General features: G+C 50.0%; 1 protein-coding gene across 5 annotated transcripts in view; it reads right to left on the bottom strand.

Annotated features, from left to right (window-relative positions):
• MOXD1 (monooxygenase DBH like 1) overlaps window positions 1–19,463 on the bottom strand; it is a 49,559-nt gene that overhangs the window by 8,754 nt on the left and 21,342 nt on the right. For all 5 annotated transcript variants that reach the window (XM_078876015.1, XM_078876026.1, XM_078876011.1 and 2 more), the window contains exons 7-8: window positions 18,849–18,951; window positions 11,737–11,903 (exon numbers count right to left, since the gene is read on the bottom strand). In XM_078876015.1, coding sequence (XP_078732141.1) covers window positions 11,737–11,903; window positions 18,849–18,951 — 270 coding nt within the window. The remainder of the gene's footprint in view (window positions 1–11,736; window positions 11,904–18,848; window positions 18,952–19,463) is intronic.

Raw genomic sequence — 19,463 nt, 5'->3', positions numbered from 1 at the left:
CGTCCACTTACTTACCAGCTCGTCCACTTACTTGCCAGCTCGTCCACTTACTTGCCAGCTCGTCCACTTACTTGCCAGCTCGTCCACTTACTTGCCAGCTCGTCCACTTAATTGCCAGCTCGTCCACTTACTTGCCAGCTCGTCCACTTACTTGCCAGCTCGTCCACTTACTTGCCAGCTCGTCCACTTACTTGCCAGCTCGTCCACTTACTTGCCAGCTCGTCCACTTACTTGCCAGCTCGTCCACTTACTTGCCAGCTCGTCCACTTACTTACCAGCTCGTCCACTTACTTACCAGCTCATCCACTTAATTACCAGCTCACCCACTTACTTACCAGCTCGTCCACTTACTTACCAGCTCATCCACTTACTTACCAGCTCACCCACTTACTTACCAGCTCGTCCACTTACTTACCAGCTCAGCCACTTACTTGCCAGCTCACCCACTTACTTGCCAGCTCACCCACTTACTTACCCGCTCGCCCACTTACTTACCAGCTCACCCACTTACTTGCCAGCTCACCCACTTACTTGCCAGCTCGCCCACTTACTTGCCATCTCGCCCACTTACTTGCCAGCTCGCCCACTTATTTAATAGCTCGCCCACTTACTTACCAGCTCGCTCACTTACTTACCAGCTCACCCACTTACTTAATAGTTCGCCCACTTACTTACCAGCTCACCCACTTACTTACCAGCTCACCCACTTACTTACCAGCTCACCCACTTACTTACCAGCTCAACCACTTACTTGCCAGCTCGCCCATTTACTTGCCAGCTCGACCAACTTACTTAATAGCTCACCCACTTACTTACCAGCTCGCCCACTTACTTACCAGCTTACCCACTTACTTACCAGTTCACCCACTTACTTACCAGCTCACCAACTTACTTGCCAGCTCCCCCACTTACTTACCAACTAACCCACTTACCAGCTCACCCACTTACTTACCAGCTCACCCACTTACTTACCAGCTTACCCACTTACTTACCAGCTCACCCACTTACTTACCAGCTCACCAACTTACTTGCCAGCTCGCCCGCTTACTTACCAGCTTACCCACTTACTTGCCAGTTCGCCCACTTACTTACCAGCTCACCCACTTACTTGCCAGCTCACCCACTTACTTGCCAGCTCGCCCACTTACTTGCCATCTCGCCCACTTACTTGCCAGCTCGCCCACTTACTTAATAGCTCGCCCACTTACTTACCAGCTCGCTCACTTACTTACCAGCTCACCCACTTACTTAATAGTTCGCCCACTTACTTACCAGCTCACCCACTTACCAGCTCACCCACTTACTTACCAGCTCACCCACTTACTTACCAGCTCAACCACTTACTTGCCAGCTCGCCCATTTACTTGCCAGCTCGACCAACTTACTTAATAGCTCACCCACTTACTTACCAGCTCGCCCACTTACTTACCAGCTTACCCACTTACTTACCAGCTCACCCACTCACTTACCAGCTCACCAACTTACTTGCCAGCTCCCCCACTTACTTACCAACTAACCCACTTACCAGCTCACCCACTTACTTACCAGCTCACCCACTTACTTACCAGCTTACCCACTTACTTACCAGCTCACCCACTTACTTACCAGCGCACCAACTTACTTGCCAGCTCGCCCGCTTACTTACCAGCTTACCCACTTACTTGCCAGTTCGCCCACTTACTTACCAGCTCACCCACTTACTTACCAGCTCACCCAATTACTTACCAAGCTCACCCACTTACTTGCCAACTTGCCCACTTAATAGTTTGCCCACTTACTTACTAGCTCGCCCACTTACTTACCAGCTCACCTACTTACTTACCAGCTCACCCACTTACTTACCAGCTCACCCACTTACTTACCAGCTCGTCTACTTACTTACCAGCTTACCCGCTTACTTACCAGCTCACCCACTTACTTGCCAGCTCGCCCACTTACTTACCAGCTCACCCACTTACTTACCAGCTCACCGAATTACTTACCAGCTCACCTACTTACTTACCAGCTCGCCCACTTACTTGCCAGCTCGCCCACTTAATAGCTCGCCCACTTACTTACCAGCTCACCCACTTACTTAACAGCTCACCCACTTACTTACCAGCTCAACCACTTACTTACTAGCTCACCCACTTACTTACCAGCTCACCCACTTACTTACCAGCTCACCCACTTACTTAATAGCTTGCCCACTTACTTACCAGCTCACCCACTTACTTACCAGCTCGCTCACTTACTTACCAGCTCACCCACTTACTTAATAGTTCGCCCACTTACTTACCAGCTCACCCACTTACTTACCAGCTCACCCACTTACTTACCAGCTCACCCACTTACTTACCAGCTCAACCACTTACTTGCCAGCTCACCCATTTACTTGCCAGCTCGACCAACTTACTTAATAGCTCACCCACTTACTTACCAGCTCGCCCACTTACTTACCAGCTTACCCACTTACTTACCAGCTCACCCACTCACTTACCAGCTCACCCACTTACTTACCAGCTCGCCCACTTACTTACCAGCTTACCCGCTTACTTACCAGCTCACCCACTTACTTGCCAGCTCGCCCACTTACTTACCAGCTTACCCACTTACTTACCAGCTCACCGAATTACATACCAGCTCACCTACTTACTTACCAGCTCGCCCACTTACTTGCCAGCTCGCCCACTTAATAGCTCGCCCACTTACTTACCAGCTCACCCACTTACTTACCAGCTCACCCACTTACTTACCAGCTCAACCACTTACTTACTAGCTCACCCACTTACTTACCAGCTCACCCACTTACTTACCAGCTCACCCACTTACTTAATAGCTTGCCCACTTACTTACCAGCTCACCCACTTACTTACCAGCTCGCTCACTTACTTACCAGCTCACCCACTTACTTAATAGTTCGCCCACTTACTTACCAGCTCACCCACTTACTTACCAGCTCACACACTTACTTACCAGCTCACCCACTTACTTACCAGCTCAACCACTTACTTGCCAGCTCACCCATTTACTTGCTAGCTCGACCAACTTACTTAATAGCTCACCCACTTACTTACCAGCTCGCCCACTTACTTACCAGCTTACCCCCTTACTTACCAGCTCACCCACTCACTTACCAGCTCACCCACTTACTTACCAGCTCACCCACTTACTTACCAGCTTACCCACTTACTTACCAGCTCACCCACTTACTTACCAGCTCACAAACTTACTTGCCAGCTCGCCCGCTTACTTACCAGCTTACCCACTTACTTGCCAGTTCGCCCACTTACTTACCAGCTCACCCACTTACTTACCAGCTCACCCAATTACTTACCAAGCTCACCCACTTACTTGCCAGCTCGCCCACTTAATAGTTCGCCCACTTACTTACTAGCTCGCCCACTTACTTACCAGCTCAACTACTTACTTACCAGCTCACCCACTTACTTACCAGCTCACCCACTTACTTACCAGCTCGCCCACTTACTTACCAGCTCACCCGCTTACTTACCAGCTCACCCACTTATTTCCAGCTCGCCCACTTACTTACCAGCTCACCCACTTACTTACCAGCTCACCGAATTACTTACCAGCTCACCTACTTACTTACCAGCTCACCCACTTACTTGCCTGCTCGCCCACTTAATAGCTCGCCCACTTACTTACCAGCTCACCCACTTACTTACCAGCTCACCCACTTACTTACCAGCTCAACCACTTACTTACCAGCTCACCCACTTACTTACCAGCTCACCCACTTACTTACCAGCTCACCCACTTACTTAATAGCTTGCCCACTTACTTACCAGCTCACCCACTTACTTACCAGCTCACCCACTTACTTACCAGCTCACCCACTTACTTACCAGCTTACCCACTTACTTACCAGCTCACCCACTTACTTACCAGCTCACCCACTTACTTGCCAGCTCACCCACTTACTTGCCAGCTCGTCCACTTACTTGCCAGCTCGTCCACTTACTTGCCAGCTCGCCCACTTACTTAATAGCTCGCCCACTTACTTACCAGCTCACCCACTTAATTACCAGCTCACCCACTTACTTAATAGCTCGCCCACTTACTTACCAGCTCACGCACTTACTTACCAGCTCACCCACTTACTTACCAGCTCACCCACTTACTTACCAGCTCACCCAATTACTTACCAGCTCGCCCACTTACTTTGCCAGCTCGTCCACTTACTTGCCAGCTTGCCCACTTATTTACCAGCTCGTCCACTTACTTACCAGCTCACCCACTTACTTACCAGCTCACCCACTTACTTACCAGCTCACCCACTTACTTACCAGCTCACCCACTTACTTACCAGCTCACCCACTTACTTACCAGTTCACCCACTTACTTGCCAGCTCGTCCACTTACTTGCCAGCTCGCCCACTTACTTACCAGCATGTCCACTTACTTACCAGCTCGTCCACTTACTTACCAGCTCACCCACTTACTTACCAGCTCACCCACTTACTTACCAGCTCACCCACTTACTTACCAGCTCACCCACTTACTTACCAGCTCGCCCGCGCACCAGCTCGTTCAGGCACCAGCTTACCCATGCACCAGCTCTCCCGCACACCAGCTACTCATGCACCAGCTTGCGCTCGCACCAGCTGCCCACGCACTAACTCACCCAGGCACCAGCTCGCCCAGGCACCAGCTCTCCTAGGCACTAGCTCGCCCATGCACCAGCTTATCCAGGCACCAGCTCGCCCACATACCGGCTCATGCTTGCAACAGCTCACCCAGGCATCAGGTCACCAGGTCAACCAGGTGTAATGCGGGCGAAAGCGACCTTCCGGATGTGACGTCACGGGGAGGCGGAGCCAGGTGACGTGGGTGAAAGGTAGGGGGTCCTTAAGCGCGTAAACCGGAAGGAGAAGTCAGTCGGGGTGTGAGCGGAAAAGAGTGAGGCCACGCGGGCGAGTGTGGAGAGGGGGGGGCGCCGACGGCCATCGGGAGCCAACCCCGAAGATAAGAGGAAGCTGCGGAGTGGTGTGCAGCTGCAGAGGAGACAGCCAGAAGGGCTGCGTGTTAGAGGCAGCGGTGTGGCTGCCAGGAGGAGCTGCGGAGAGAGAGAGAGAGAGGGCTGCATGTTAGAGGCAGCGGTGTGGCTGCCAGGAGGAGCTGCGGAGAGAGAGAGAGACAGCAAGAGGCTGTCAGAGCTGCGGAGGGAGAGGAGTTGCAGCGAGTACAGCCAAGGGGGGCTGTGTGAGAGAAACAGCAGCGGAGCTGCTGTTGTGGATCGGGCCGACATTGGAGTCAGCACCGTGGAGAAGCTACAGAGTAAAGACAGCCGTGTGGGTGTACAGCACGAACCGAATAAAGGACACTGAGCCAGACATCGTGGTCCAGTCGTTTATTACACTGGTGTCGGAAGTGCAACGGCATGTCGAAACAAGTGAGGAAGAAAGTTAATCCGGCGCCTGCATCGGCTTCTTCGTCCGACGACGACGAACTCCCTCCAACCACGGATCCTGTTGGGGTGGTGGAGGAGAGCCCGGCTGAGGCGACCACGGGAACGGGAGTGGAGGATGTTGGCGCGGTGGCGGGTCCGTCGACATCATCAGACGCGGATCAACGATGGCAAGTGATGGCGGTACAACTGGAGGCACTTAAGGACGTCCTGGCACATCTATGCCATCTCGTCGCGCCAGGGACGATGGATGATGCAAGTGGTGCTCCGCGGGCCGCCACGTTGCCTGTCCTGCCGCCGCCATTGCCCACGCGGCAAGAGGCCGCCATTTTGCGCGCTCCGTGGCGCCAAACCGCCATCTTGGCCACGCCGCGGGCCGACGCCATTTTGAATTTGCCATCACAACCACCACCATTGGATGACGGCGGGAAGAGGAGTCGGAGTCGCCACCTTACAACGGTTAAAGAATTTTCCGTCGGTGGGGACTGGAGCGCGTTCGCCTGCCGCTTCTTGGCGGCGGTACGCACAGCAAGATGGACCGATGCGGAGGCTTTGGAGGTGTTGCCGACTCTCCTGGACGACGAATCTGTCCGATTCTTCCGTTCCATAACGACCGATAAGAAGGCAACTTTACGTGGTGTTTTTCAAGAAATGGCCGATGCTTATGAGCCACCAGATGATGCGCATCGGCGATTCGCTCAACGACAACGAGCACCAGAGGAGTCGCCCGTGGCGTTCAGGGGTGCGGTGCTGGAGCTGGCCATGGCAGCTTATCCTGAGACGCCACAGGACCTGCTCGAGCCTCTCATATTAGGGAAAATGTTGGAGCTGTCTCGGGATCTAGGGATCCCCATGCCTGTGTGTGGGCATGAGAAGCTAACTTCCCGGACGGCTGCTAAGTGTCTCGATGCGCAATTCAACCTCCGTCGCTGGAAACAAGCGACGGCGTGGACGGGGGGGCCCGTCAAAGAAGGGGATGCGCTGGGGTGGAACCCTGCGCAGGCTGTCTATGTTCCGGATGACCGGGGCCCTCAACAACTGACGGCCGCCTCCGCTCCATGGACGGGACGCGGCGGGCCGAGACCGCGCGCGGCGCTACCAGAACGGGGCCGTCAGGAGGCGAGGCCTGCGCTTCGGCGCAACGAGGCCGAATGTTTCCGCTGCGGGCGTAGGGGCCACTACGCCAGAGACTGCTGGGCCCGCTTCCCGGCTCCGCCGCAGCAGGAGGCCTCGGCACCGGTCAAGTCGGCTAAAGATCCTCCGAAACAGGCATGTCGGCACGCACCAGACACTCGGCAAGGCTTTACACCTCACCCATCACCGTCGTTGCGCCATCCTAACGTTGTGGTTAAAGCATGCCCTTCGACGGGGCCTTGTCGCTCGGTCACGCAATGGCGCAAGTTGGCACGGAGAGTCGTCGCGGCCGCTACGGGCTCGTCCACTGTACCGGGGTCTATACAAGGGGTGGACGTACGCATTTTGGTCGACTCCGGCGCGTCTGCGACTATTATTTCGGATGTCATTTTTCATCTGTTGGGCATCCCGCCGGGGGCTGTGCGTCCGGTTTATGGGTCGTGCGTCGCTGCCAACGGGGGTAGCATGGGTATCGTGGGTCAGGTGGATGCTAAGATATCTATTGGGGATGTGTCGGCCTCGGGTGTTGTGTTGATATCGAGATCTTTGGCGGTTCCTTGTTTGTTAGGCACCGATTTTTTGGCTAAGATGCCCATTTTGATCAAAATCAATGAGAATTGTATTGAACTGCCGGGGGGCCGTCAAATCTCGTTTCTGCCGTCGCCCTGGGGGCGACCTGCTTCGGCCGTACAAGTGCAGGCGCTGTCCGTCGCATCTGTGGACATCCCACCTGGTACACAGATGCTTATACCCTTGCGGTATCGGAAGCCCCTGCCTGATCGGCTAGGAGCAGTAGGGGTCTTGTTGTCACCGTCCGCCGCGATAACAACCGGGTTGGCGTTAGTGGGGGCACAGACCATCGTCCGGCCGGATCAATTACCGTTTTTACAGGTGCTTAATGCGGGGGGAGAAAACGTCCGTGTCCCGGCCGGTACGGTTGTGGCACATGCCACTACGGCGTTTGCGACCCATGATTGTCCACATAGCCGGGGAGTTGTTGCTGGGGTTTCCGAGCCAAGGAGTTCGGATGATCGTTGGGTTGCTCATTTATGTGACGAAAATTCTTCCCTGTCCATGGAGCAACGTGGTGAGCTGCGTAAATTGTTGTTGACATATTCCGATGTGTTCAGCTCCGATGATTTGGATTTGGGCCGCACTTCGTTGCTTTACCATCACATTGAGACGGGCGATGCTGCCCCTATTCGATTAAATTCGCATCGGATGAGTCCTGCGGAGCGAGAACACGTACGGGGGGCAGTGGAAGACATGTTGGCTGCGGACATTATATCGCCATCTAACAGCCCATGGGGCGCTCCAGTCGTCTTGGTTAAGAAGAAGGATGGCAAATTGCGATTTTGTGTTGATTTCCGCAAATTGAATAAGATATCGGTGGCAGATGCGTACCCTCTGCCGCGTATGGATGACTCCCTCGACGCATTGTCGGGGGCTAAGTTCTTTTCCACACTGGACCTCTCTTCGGGATTTTGGCAGCTTCCCCTTGACGAGTCCTCACGGGAGAAAACCGCATTCCGTACGCCGCAGGGGTTATTTCAATTCAACTGTCTCCCGATGGGATTGAATGCGGCCCCTGCTACATTTCAAAGATTGATGGAGCTCGTTTTGACGGGGTTGCAGTGGGAGACATGTCTTATATATTTGGACGATATCATTGTCTTCAGCCGCACATTCGATGAACATTTGACGCGGCTGGAGACAGTGTTCACGAGGATGCGTTCTGCCAAATTGAAATTCAAACCAAAGAAATGTCACCTACTGCAACGGTCCGTCCGCTATTTGGGGCACATTGTGAGCGCTGAGGGAGTGTCCACGGATCCGGAAAAGACGGCGTGCGTCCGGGATTGGCCGACTCCGGCCACCGTGGGGGATGTTCGGCGGTTTTTGGGATTTGCCTCGTATTACCGAAGATTTGTGCCGGGTTTTGCGACGATTGCGAGGCCTTTGCATCTCCTTACGGGTAAAGGACGGAAGTTTGTTTGGGGACAGCCGGAGGAGGCGGCCTTTCGGAGTCTGCGTGATCTATTGGCCACGGCCCCAACATTGGATTATCCCGATTTCGATCACCCATTCATTCTTGATACGGACGCGAGTGACACAGGTATTGGGGCGGTGTTATCACAGTCTAAAGGGGGTGTAGAGCGTGTCGTGGCGTATGGTAGCCGAGTCTTGTCTCCTGCGGAAACCCGCTACTGTGTCACTCGCAGAGAACTATTGGCGGTTGTTTTTTTCCTACGGCAATTTCGACCATACCTCTACGGTCGTTCTTTTATTGTGCGTACGGATCATGCGGCCTTGCAATATGCCCTTAAAATTGACCAGCCATCCGGACAGTTGGCACGTTGGTTGGACACGCTACAGGAATTTTCCTTCCAAATTCAACATCGGAAGGGAGTGCGCCATGCGAACGCTGACGCACTTTCCAGATTACCGCGGCGCGCCCCTTGTAAATGTGAGTCGGGGATGCATAGGTGTTCGCCGATTCCAAACCCCCCTCAGCCGCTTACGTTGGCCGTCGAGAAGTCGGACACTCCGATGGAACCGGGACCGGCTGACGGGGTTTTGAATCTGCCGCGGTCTGTCTGGATCCGGGAACAGATGATGGATGAGTCATTGGTGTCCTTGCGGAAGCGGTCTGCTAAGGACAATGGGAGTCCGAGTACGGCTGTGGGGCCGCAAACCGCTCTCCGAGATGGTCTGCTTATGTGGCGGGAGGGGTTCCAGGAACGTTGGCGCCTGGTGGTACCAACGTCCTTGCGATTCGAGTTGATTAGAACCCTCCATTGTGACACTCTCTTACATTTAGGGGTGCAGAAGACCTTGTTGACGTTACAACGTCATTATTTTTGGCACGGCATGGCGACAGATGTCGTAGGGCACGTGCGCGCGTGCCCTGAATGCGCCCGGCGTAAGCCGCCTAAACATCCTTACGTGCCGCCTCTCCAGTCGATTCAGGTGTCTCGAGTCAATGAATTGGTGGCACTGGACATATTGGGACCCTTCCCACCATCGGCGAGGGGAAATAAATATTTGCTGGTAGGGGTTGAGTATCTCTCCCGTTGGCCGATGGCCTGGCCGTTGCCCGATCAGTCGGCCGCGGCCATCACCGACGCCTTTTTGTTTGGGTACATTATGGATAAGGGGGCGCCGGAGAGACTCCTCACGGACCAGGGCCGAAATTTCTCTTCTAAATTATTGGCTGAAGTGTGCGCAGGCCTTGGGACTAAGAAGATACGGACATCTCCATACCATCCGCAGACGGATGGTATGGTTGAGCGGCTGAACAGGACATTGTCTGCCATGCTTTGCCATACCGTGAGTGAACAGCAATCGGATTGGGATCTGCACATCCCCGGAGTGCTTTCGGCGTACAGGATGACGCCCCATGCGGCTACAGGGTATTCGCCGTTTTACCTTATGTATGGTCGGGAAAACGTGCCTCCGGTGGATGTGCAATTGGGTACTGGGGTGAAGGGACCTCGTAAACCACTCCCTGAATACATTCAGGACACGGTTCGCCGGGTTACGGAGGCGCGGGAAAACGCCCGCGTGGCTACGGCCAAAGCCCAGGCCAGGAACGAGCGGTATGCTCGGCGGTCTGAGGGGGAATGCCCCTGGAAGGTGGGAGACCTGGCCTGGCTCCATTGCCCGCAGGTGCGGCCGGGGACCTCTCCTAAATTGCACAAACCTTGGCATGGTCCTGTGCGCCTCATTGAGGTTCCCAATCCACAGTCGGCGCGCGTTCTGTTTGGTTCTCGCCGTTGGTTTGTTCATACGTCGCGGTTGAAACCATATGTTGCTCCCCTACGTGATGCGTCATCTCCCAATGTTGCCTTGCCGGGGTCTGTTGCTGCTGACTCTGACTCTTCCCCGCCTGCGTCCATTGATCTTGCTGGAGCGCCTGTCGTACCTGTTCCAGACAGGCCGACCGTGACACCGCGGGGGAGGAGTGGGCCTGTTCGGAGGGCGCCTGCCAAGGCTGCGGGACCTTCTAGCCCGGCGACCCTTCCGACCCCGCTGCAGGCGCATTCGCGGAATATGACCAAGACTGATTCGTCAGGGACACGAGATGTCGGTGGACTTCCAATCGCAGCAGGGGAATTACCCCCTGTCATTTCTCGTGTTCCATCGCGTCCCCGTTCTACAAGCGGGCCGCCGACCGTCCGGGACGGGCCGGCGACCCGCACTCGTTCCAAATCGCTTACGTTTCGTTGATTGTATGTTGTTATTGTTCTTGTTCTTGCCGTCGTATTTATCGCATGCTTCCGTACGTTCGTCGATGTTACTTGTGTGTTGTTCTTGTTGTTATATTGCATGCTTAGTGTCCTTTAAGGGGGAAGGTCGGTTCACCGCATTACGCTTTGGTGTTGTTCAGCCGAGGTCGGCTGGGTTTTTTCTATGGGGGAGGGTGGTGTAATGCGGGCGAAAGCGACCTTCCGGATGTGACGTCACGGGGAGGCGGAGCCAGGTGACGTGGGTGAAAGGTAGGGGGTCCTTAAGCGCGTAAACCGGAAGGAGAAGTCAGTCGGGGTGTGAGCGGAAAAGAGTGAGGCCACGCGGGCGAGTGTGGAGAGGGGGGGGCGCCGACGGCCATCGGGAGCCAACCCCGAAGATAAGAGGAAGCTGCGGAGTGGTGTGCAGCTGCAGAGGAGACAGCCAGAAGGGCTGCGTGTTAGAGGCAGCGGTGTGGCTGCCAGGAGGAGCTGCGGAGAGAGAGAGAGAGAGGGCTGCATGTTAGAGGCAGCGGTGTGGCTGCCAGGAGGAGCTGCGGAGAGAGAGAGAGACAGCAAGAGGCTGTCAGAGCTGCGGAGGGAGAGGAGTTGCAGCGAGTACAGCCAAGGGGGGCTGTGTGAGAGAAACAGCAGCGGAGCTGCTGTTGTGGATCGGGCCGACATTGGAGTCAGCACCGTGGAGAAGCTACAGAGTAAAGACAGCCGTGTGGGTGTACAGCACGAACCGAATAAAGGACACTGAGCCAGACATCGTGGTCCAGTCGTTTATTACACAGGTACTAGCTCATCCACGCACCAACTCGCCCGTGCATCAACTCATCCACGCACCAGTCCACTCTTAGGCCTTCTACAGTGCAGTTTTAACGGTCACCTGTGCCAATCTGTGCTTAAATTACAAAAAATACCACTGGAATCATATCTGACTTTCGGGCCGGTGAATCTCACCTCGTTGAGGCACTCGCGTGTGCAGTGGCCCTGGGAGACCCAGTGAGGGGCGTGGGGCGGCACCATGTGATACAAGCTGACCCAGACACCCGTCTCCATGACACCCGCATCATAGGCACGCAGCTGTGCCGTGTAGTGGAGACGCAGCCCTGAATTGTCCCGTATACCTGGGCATCATGCAGACACAAAACCAGAGATACACACGCTTGTTCGCATGTGTTACAGCCATGTGCATGTGCACAAACATGCAAACTCATGCGCAACTATCTGTACACAGACGTGCACACTCTTACACATGTGCATATATGCAGAAGTGCACCACATAGTAATAGTGCAGAATCAGAAAAATGGGTCTGGCTTGGTCATTTGGATAATAACTAAAATAATAAACACATCTTCTTGGTTCTTTCGGTAAAGTCACGTAGAAGGGAAATAATAAAAATCAAACATAAAATAATTCTCACAACGTTTCGGCTACAACGCAGGCAGCCGTCCTCAGGTGAAGACCAGGTCTGTTTAACACGTAGGCTTTCGCGACCAATATTGTTCATAATCAACGATTTTTGGGTTTAGATCGCGTTATTTATAAATGTGTCGTAACCCTCCACCACCCGACACGGCCAATCAGTAAAAAAAGTGTCACGTTGACAAAAGACAAATAGTTCACTGCTTTAGCCCACCGGTGTGTTGAAGCGTGAAACCACAACATTTACAATTTGAGTACGACGTTTCGCTGGTAATTGCATCCAGCATCATCGGGCAATTCGCCAGAATGGTGAGGCTCTGCTGTGTCTCCCGTTCTTATATAGAGCAGCAGCAGGGTGACGTCATCATTAACTCATTAACTCATCAGGTGCAAAGATTTGAGGGGGGGGGTTATTGTAATTATATACTTGATTAGTAATAAGGCTATTGTTACGATGCGAGTTGTAGATTAGTAATCATTTGGAATGTGTTCTATTGTGATTATGCTACATTAATAATCAGTTAGTGCTTGTTTCCCTTATAAGGAATTGTAATGCATCTTATTTAATAATACGCTTCCAGGCCGCACTAAGCCTGTAGCTGTCTGAGCGATTAAAGTTATTTCTGTTTCTCTCAATCTCAATGGATTCTCTAATTAGTCTTTGCCAGTAGTAACTAGTTTTACACAACACTTCACGTAACGTTAGTGTAAGACTAAAAGAACACCAGAGAAATATTAAACTATCGCAAACACAACTGTCGGCAGTGGCAGAACATGCTTGTCAACAGGGACACTCAATTGATTTTGACAACGTTGAAGTGTTGTGTAAAACTAGTTACTACTGGCAAAGACTAATTAGAGAATCCATTGAGATTGAGAGAAACAGAAATAACTTTAATCGCTCAGACAGCTACAGGCTTAGTGCGGCCTGGAAGCGTATTATTAAATAAGATGCATTACAATTCCTTATAAGGGAAACAAGCACTAACTGATTATTAATGTAGCATAATCACAATAGAACACATTCCAAATGATTACTAATCTACAACTCGCATCGTAACAATAGCCTTATTACTAATCAAGTATATAATTACAATAACCCCCCCCCTCAAATCTTTGCACCTGATGAGTTAATGAGTTAATGATGACGTCACCCTGCTGCTGCTCTATATAAGAACGGGAGACACAGCAGAGCCTCACCATTCTGGCGAATTGCCCGATGATGCTGGATGCAATTACCAGCGAAACGTCGTACTCAAATTGTAAATGTTGTGGTTTCACGCTTCAACACACCGGTGGGCTAAAGCAGTGAACTATTTGTCTTTTGTCAACGTGACACTTTTTTTTTACTGATTGGCCGTGTCGGGTGGTGGAGGGTTACGACACATTTATAAATAACGCGATCTAAACCCAAAAATCGTTGATTATGAAGACCAGGTCTGTCGGGGAGACAGCGTCTTAATGAAACACCACCACGCTTGGAGCGTCTATTTAAGCTGGGTTGGAAGGGGGGGAAGTGCGCCTTGACAAAATAATTTGCATATCAGGAGGAATTTTGCATATTTATGGGAAATGCAGGTATGTGATTAGTACTACTTGTGAAATGCGTAGGAGATGGGCGGGGGGTTTCAAAGTCATATTATGCCCGTGCATTATGCAGGATTAGCAGCATCAAAGGGAGGGGATAGGGGTAGTATTAATAAAGGGAAGGAATGTTAATGGTTTATTATTATACAATCTGCTATACACTATACCATTGACCGTCGAGTGAAAGATACTAAGAGGAAGCAACGAAATATGTCAATGGGAGAGTGGTAGTATGAGACTTGCAGCGGAGCAAAGAATCCATTCCTTGCGGAGAATACAATATATATAGTCATGCCAGTGAGTGGACTGCGGTCTGAGAGTCACCGTAAACGTGAACACAATCAGTTAAGATCCGAAATGGTTTATTACGTCCTTCCAATGATTGCTGAGCCAGAATCTATCTTCTCGGTTGAAATTGTCTCTGTGTTTGTATATGTGGATCGCCTCATGAACGAATCTCTCATGGTAGCCAAATGGCTTGCAGAGAACCTCTGTCTTGGAGAAGTCAATGTCATGTGAACCCACTGAATTGTAACAGTTGATCTGCCACGGCTGAGGTGCAATTTATAATGTGCACATATTTCACAAATAGGACACAATATTGAGGTGCTTTTATGATGTGTGAATAAGGATGTTGTTGCAATAATCCAGGCAAGTGTCGACAATACTGCAAGCTAGAATGTTTGCAGTGGCTGTAGTCAATATTGTAGCGGCTAAACCATAAGCTCCTGCAATGGTGATTGCATGCTTGTGTAGTAAGTATTCAGGAGGCTTTGACGACGGGGTCGGAGGCACACTTATTTATTAACACCAACTTGTGTACAGTAACGGGTACACACAGTACTTAAGGGGTTATCGTCCCCTTTACTCGGCTAACAGGGAGACACAACATCTAACCCCGCTAACCTAAGCCCAAGTCCTCCACTACGGAGCTAGGGGAGGCTACCTATCCCAGCCCTGGTCAAGCTGGGATCCCGGCACCCTGAGTCTCCAGACCGGCTCTTATAAGAACGTCAGTCTGGGCTCTCGGGGCCTATTCTAGCTGGTCTTCAGTCTTCGCTGGTTTAAGCTGATACTCGACCTCGAGCCCTCCGGCTCACCACTTTTTATAGTACTCGGCCCCCGGGAAGGGCCCGTGGGGGATGCAGGTGCGGACGTCGGTGTGAGCACCTCCTCTGTGTATGGCCCTAACCACGCCCCTTGTGTTTGTTAGCCATCCGCGCCCATACACAATTACACCTCTACACTTGTATTGTGTTGAGAACGGTGGCTGTTGAGTGAGAATGTAGAGGCCAAGTTGATACTGAGAAATTCACATGATTTGAGAGACTGATGGTGGAGTCAGAGATGAGTAGGTGGAGGGAGCCACGCCATTCTGAGCTGCTGCCTGGTACCTAGAAAAAGAGCCACGGATTTTTCAAAGTTTATTTGGAGGTGATTTTCCCAAAACTAGTGCTGTATGGTAGAAGTACAATTGGCAATGTTCAGTGGACCCTGATCGGAGGTTATAATGGAGTATAATTAAGTTCCATTTGCATAGGTGCGATAGTTTATGCTATGACTGTCGATGCGGCGACCAGTTGGTGAGATGCAGACTGAGAAATGTATATAGATATATTCTATATGTATAGTATAGGCATAGAGAGAGAGAGACAATGAGAGTGGGAAATAACAGCTGACATAGGCAGGTAGGATGGAAAAATCACTGTCAGTTAAGACTTTACCTGGTTAATAACGTCCTTCCAATGATTGCTCAGTTTGTACCCATCCTTTCGGTTGAAGTTGTGTCTGTGTTTATATATCTGGATGGTTTCATGTACAAATCTCTGAAGAAGGTAGCCGGTAGGTTTGCAGAGTAACTCCGTCTTGGAAAAATCTATTTCGTGTGAGCCCACGGCGTTAAAACAATGATCAGCAATGGCAGAGGTATTGGTCCAACCGTGTTTCAGATCTGCCTTGTGTTCACGAACACAGTCCGAGACATGTCGCTTAGTTTTCCCAATGTAACTGCTGCCGCAACCACAACTCAGTTTGTAGACACCAGGGTATTGCATGTCAGGAATCACATCCTTTACAGATGGGATTAAATCACGGATTTAGTGTACTGTGTTGAAACGAACCTAGATATAGTATATAGATAGAGAGTGAGTACATATATATAGTATATAGATAGAGAGTGAGAAAAGTAAAGGACCCAAGAGGATTCCCTGAGGGACACCTGCAATGCATGACCGGAAGTCGAGAACTTTTAATCCTTCATATAGGAGCTTCAGTCAGAGAGCCATAAACTATAAACTAAAGAACTACCACGCGAACCACAGCAGAGCTATGCTGCTGATGAAATCGGATGCTAAGCGTTCAATCAAAATATTATTGATTAAAGTGTCAAAGATGGCAAAAATGTCATGGCCAACAAGAGCAATGATGGAACGAGAATCGATAGAGGCCTGGATGTCATCAATGATCTTCATTAATGCAGTCTCTGTAGAGTGAGCTGGGCGGTAGGCAGACTTAGGGGAGCAGAAGTTAGGGGATGAAGTGATGTGATCTTTGATTCTAACAAGGGCGAGGTGCTCTAGAAGGAATTTGGAGATGGTTAATAAGTTTGTGATAGGGCAGTAGTTTTCAGTTTCAGGGTCAGAGCTAGATTTCTTTAGTAGAGGTTCAATTGGCCCAATTTAAGTGACGGAGTGAAAATACTGGACTAAAAGGAGGTGTGAGCAACATGAGAAAGTATCACTGTACATTTGTAAGGGATGTCAAGAGGCAAACCCTATTCGGAAACAAATAAATATACACTCACCATGTCTAACGGCTCGTAAGTTTGGATAGCATACTCGACTCTCATTGGCGAGAAGCTATCAGAGAGGGAGCTCACATAGGAGTACAAATCATATTTGAAGGTGGAGAACATTCAAATAAGATTGGTCGTCATAGAAAACTAAATGGAAATTAGGGGTCGGTTTGGGAAACCATTATGGGAAATTAATGGGATTGATGGAGAGTCATGGAAGGTTTGGAAAAGCATGATGAAGAGAACAAAAGGAGGTATGACCTGAGAATAGGTTTTTCCCCTTTAATCTGGCAACAAAAAAAACACCAAACTGAAACCTTTTACAAGGAATCATGTCTGCATTAACCACAATACTTGTGATCAAAATGAAAAAAAAACCACTCTGTTGACAGATAAAAGGGGAAAAAACCTATCCTCATATTTTGGTACTGGCAAAGGAGATCCCATGATGAGGTATGACCTGTTTGGAACTCATTTACACATTCATCAGCACAATGCTTGAAGCCGCTGGCTGTTATGAGATTAAGGAATTGGACTGAGAACCTCTCGGGGTGTCACAGGTGGGAGGAGAGGATAGAATGAGGGTCAAGAAAAGGAATGGCCGGGGGTTGATGATGACGGGCCGACAGAGAGTTCCTGATGGTGGAGAAGACGCTGGTGATCTTGACTCTTGAAGGATGAATGATGAGTCGGCCAGGTGATTGCACCAAATCAACTCAGGGTTGAGATGGAAAATGGCATCAAGTGTGGACCAGAGTTGATGCAGGTAGTAAGCTAGAGTGTTAACACAATTGTTTGTGTATGAAGTGCGTGGGGCCATGATGAGCTTGTTGGTGGATTTTCAGGCAAGATGATATGTAATGCAGTCAGCTTCAAGTCCGGAGCGTAAATGGGTTTCCAGTCGGCATCCACTGCACTTTGATATAACAGCTGCTGCCGAGGGCCACCGGTTGTCGCGAGAGGTGAACCAGTTGGTTAAGCGTTAAACTGGTGCAAATCTATCAATCACGTGTTTAACGTTGAAGTTAAGTTTATTGGAACAGATTATGGCATCAGATAATGGTGAAGAAAAGGAGAAGATAGAGGTTCGTAGCTTCTTAAACATGGTATAATATAAACAGGCAAAGTTGCGAGCATGATGAGTAATTTTCTGGGGTGACTGGTTGACAAATGGTGCCTGGACAACTATGAGGTGATCAATAGGATTATCTCTTTCCTTGTTAATAAATCACAATTCCAGCTTTGTTCTATCAGTTTCACTTGTAAAGAACAGTTGAATGGTTTCCTATTCGTTTTGTATGTTGAGGTAAGGAGGGCCAAATATGGATCCCTGCCCACATTCATTTAAAGTAAATCTTTGTCATCTGGAAGACCCCTTGACTTCAACTCCTGTCATACAGCTACAATTAAGAACCACGTTGTGCAATCTATGTGCTACAAAGCAGGTTTACTCGACAGCTGCACTTCTTATAAAATACATTCACAACAGTGATACATGACTTAAAGCCAATAGATATACCCATTGTTTACTCACTGGTAAAATGATCATTGACTTCACAATGCACACATTAATGTTCAAGTTGTTATAACTGACCCTACTACAGACTACATACTACTGTGGGACTTACAGCAAGGGAAAGTAAATATTTGGTAATGTACAATATCATACATATCTGGTCTAGAGAAAACAAATGGCCACATACTTTGCCAACACAAACTATCAGAAACAATTCAGCCTTTGCTCTGCCAAGGATTCAGTCCCACACACAGAGGAGTGGCGTTATATATGCCACCAAATTTGTGAGGAGCAACACATTGGTGGAATCTTGATTTAAAGCTTTCGTGACTGCAGGAATACATATTCTATGGGTCTTTCGGTAAAACCATGTAGATATAAAAATAATAAAAATATCACGACGTTTCGATCGCAACACAATCAATCGTCGTCAGGTGAATCTCTCTACATGGCTTTACCGAAAGACCCATATAATACATTGGTGGAAGATGAATGTTACTATAATGCTGGGTTTGTGAACACAGACTTGCTGCTGATAATCACTTGGTCACATGTGACTCTACAGATGGTGCCCCCTATTGTGTTCATACAAACGGAGATATTTTCTATGATGTCTGCTTCTGTTGGCGGTTCCCTGACACTGCCTTGTGGGAGTTCTGAATGGACGTCTCGTTAAAAAATGCAAACGCATATTTGAAATGAAATCAGGAAAACAATAACAAAATGTAAATTATGCAATTGTTCCTTACCAGACAATTGGAGCGGATTGTCATAGTGCGTCTCCATGAGCACAAACACTGGGTCCCCTGGCTCACCCAGAGACAGTCCCACATGCGGTGGGTAAAGAAAGGCCTGAGAAAGAGAGCGTGGAGGGGAGCACGTAACACATCAGTGAGCGGCTCGCAAACGGAAGTTGCGAGTTCCAATTCTGGTTTGCGGTTGAATCAGTCAATAATTCCTACAGGGTTCATAAAATTGGTACCACTGTGTGGGGAAGTCAACAGTCATTGTCCAATGGAGAGACTCACCCCCGCCATAGGAATATGGAGTGTCTACCTCTGGCCTAGGACTATGAGATGAGCACCAACTTAATGTTCATTCGGGCAGGTAATCACTGAATGAACTAAGGGGTATCGGTGTTAGGGCACAGTGACGACCAGTAACAGGCTTCGCCCACTTTATTTTGGCTTTAACACCACACTCCATATGATCGAATTACTTGGTACATTTGTGATGGGGACCATATCTTTTAAAAGTATTTAGCGCAAGACTAAGTAAAAATTTTTTTCTGAAACCAAGCAAAATTTGGAGGTAAAACTTTGTAAAAAGTTCAGGTTATAAGCATAGATTTATAATATGCAAAA

Source organism: Lampetra fluviatilis, chromosome 2 (assembly GCF_964198595.1).
Source record: "Lampetra fluviatilis chromosome 2, kcLamFluv1.1, whole genome shotgun sequence".
Lineage (NCBI taxonomy): Eukaryota > Metazoa > Chordata > Hyperoartia > Petromyzontiformes > Petromyzontidae > Lampetra > Lampetra fluviatilis.
Note: the sequence above shows the minus strand (reverse complement) of the source record. Positions and strands in the feature narration are given on the sequence as shown.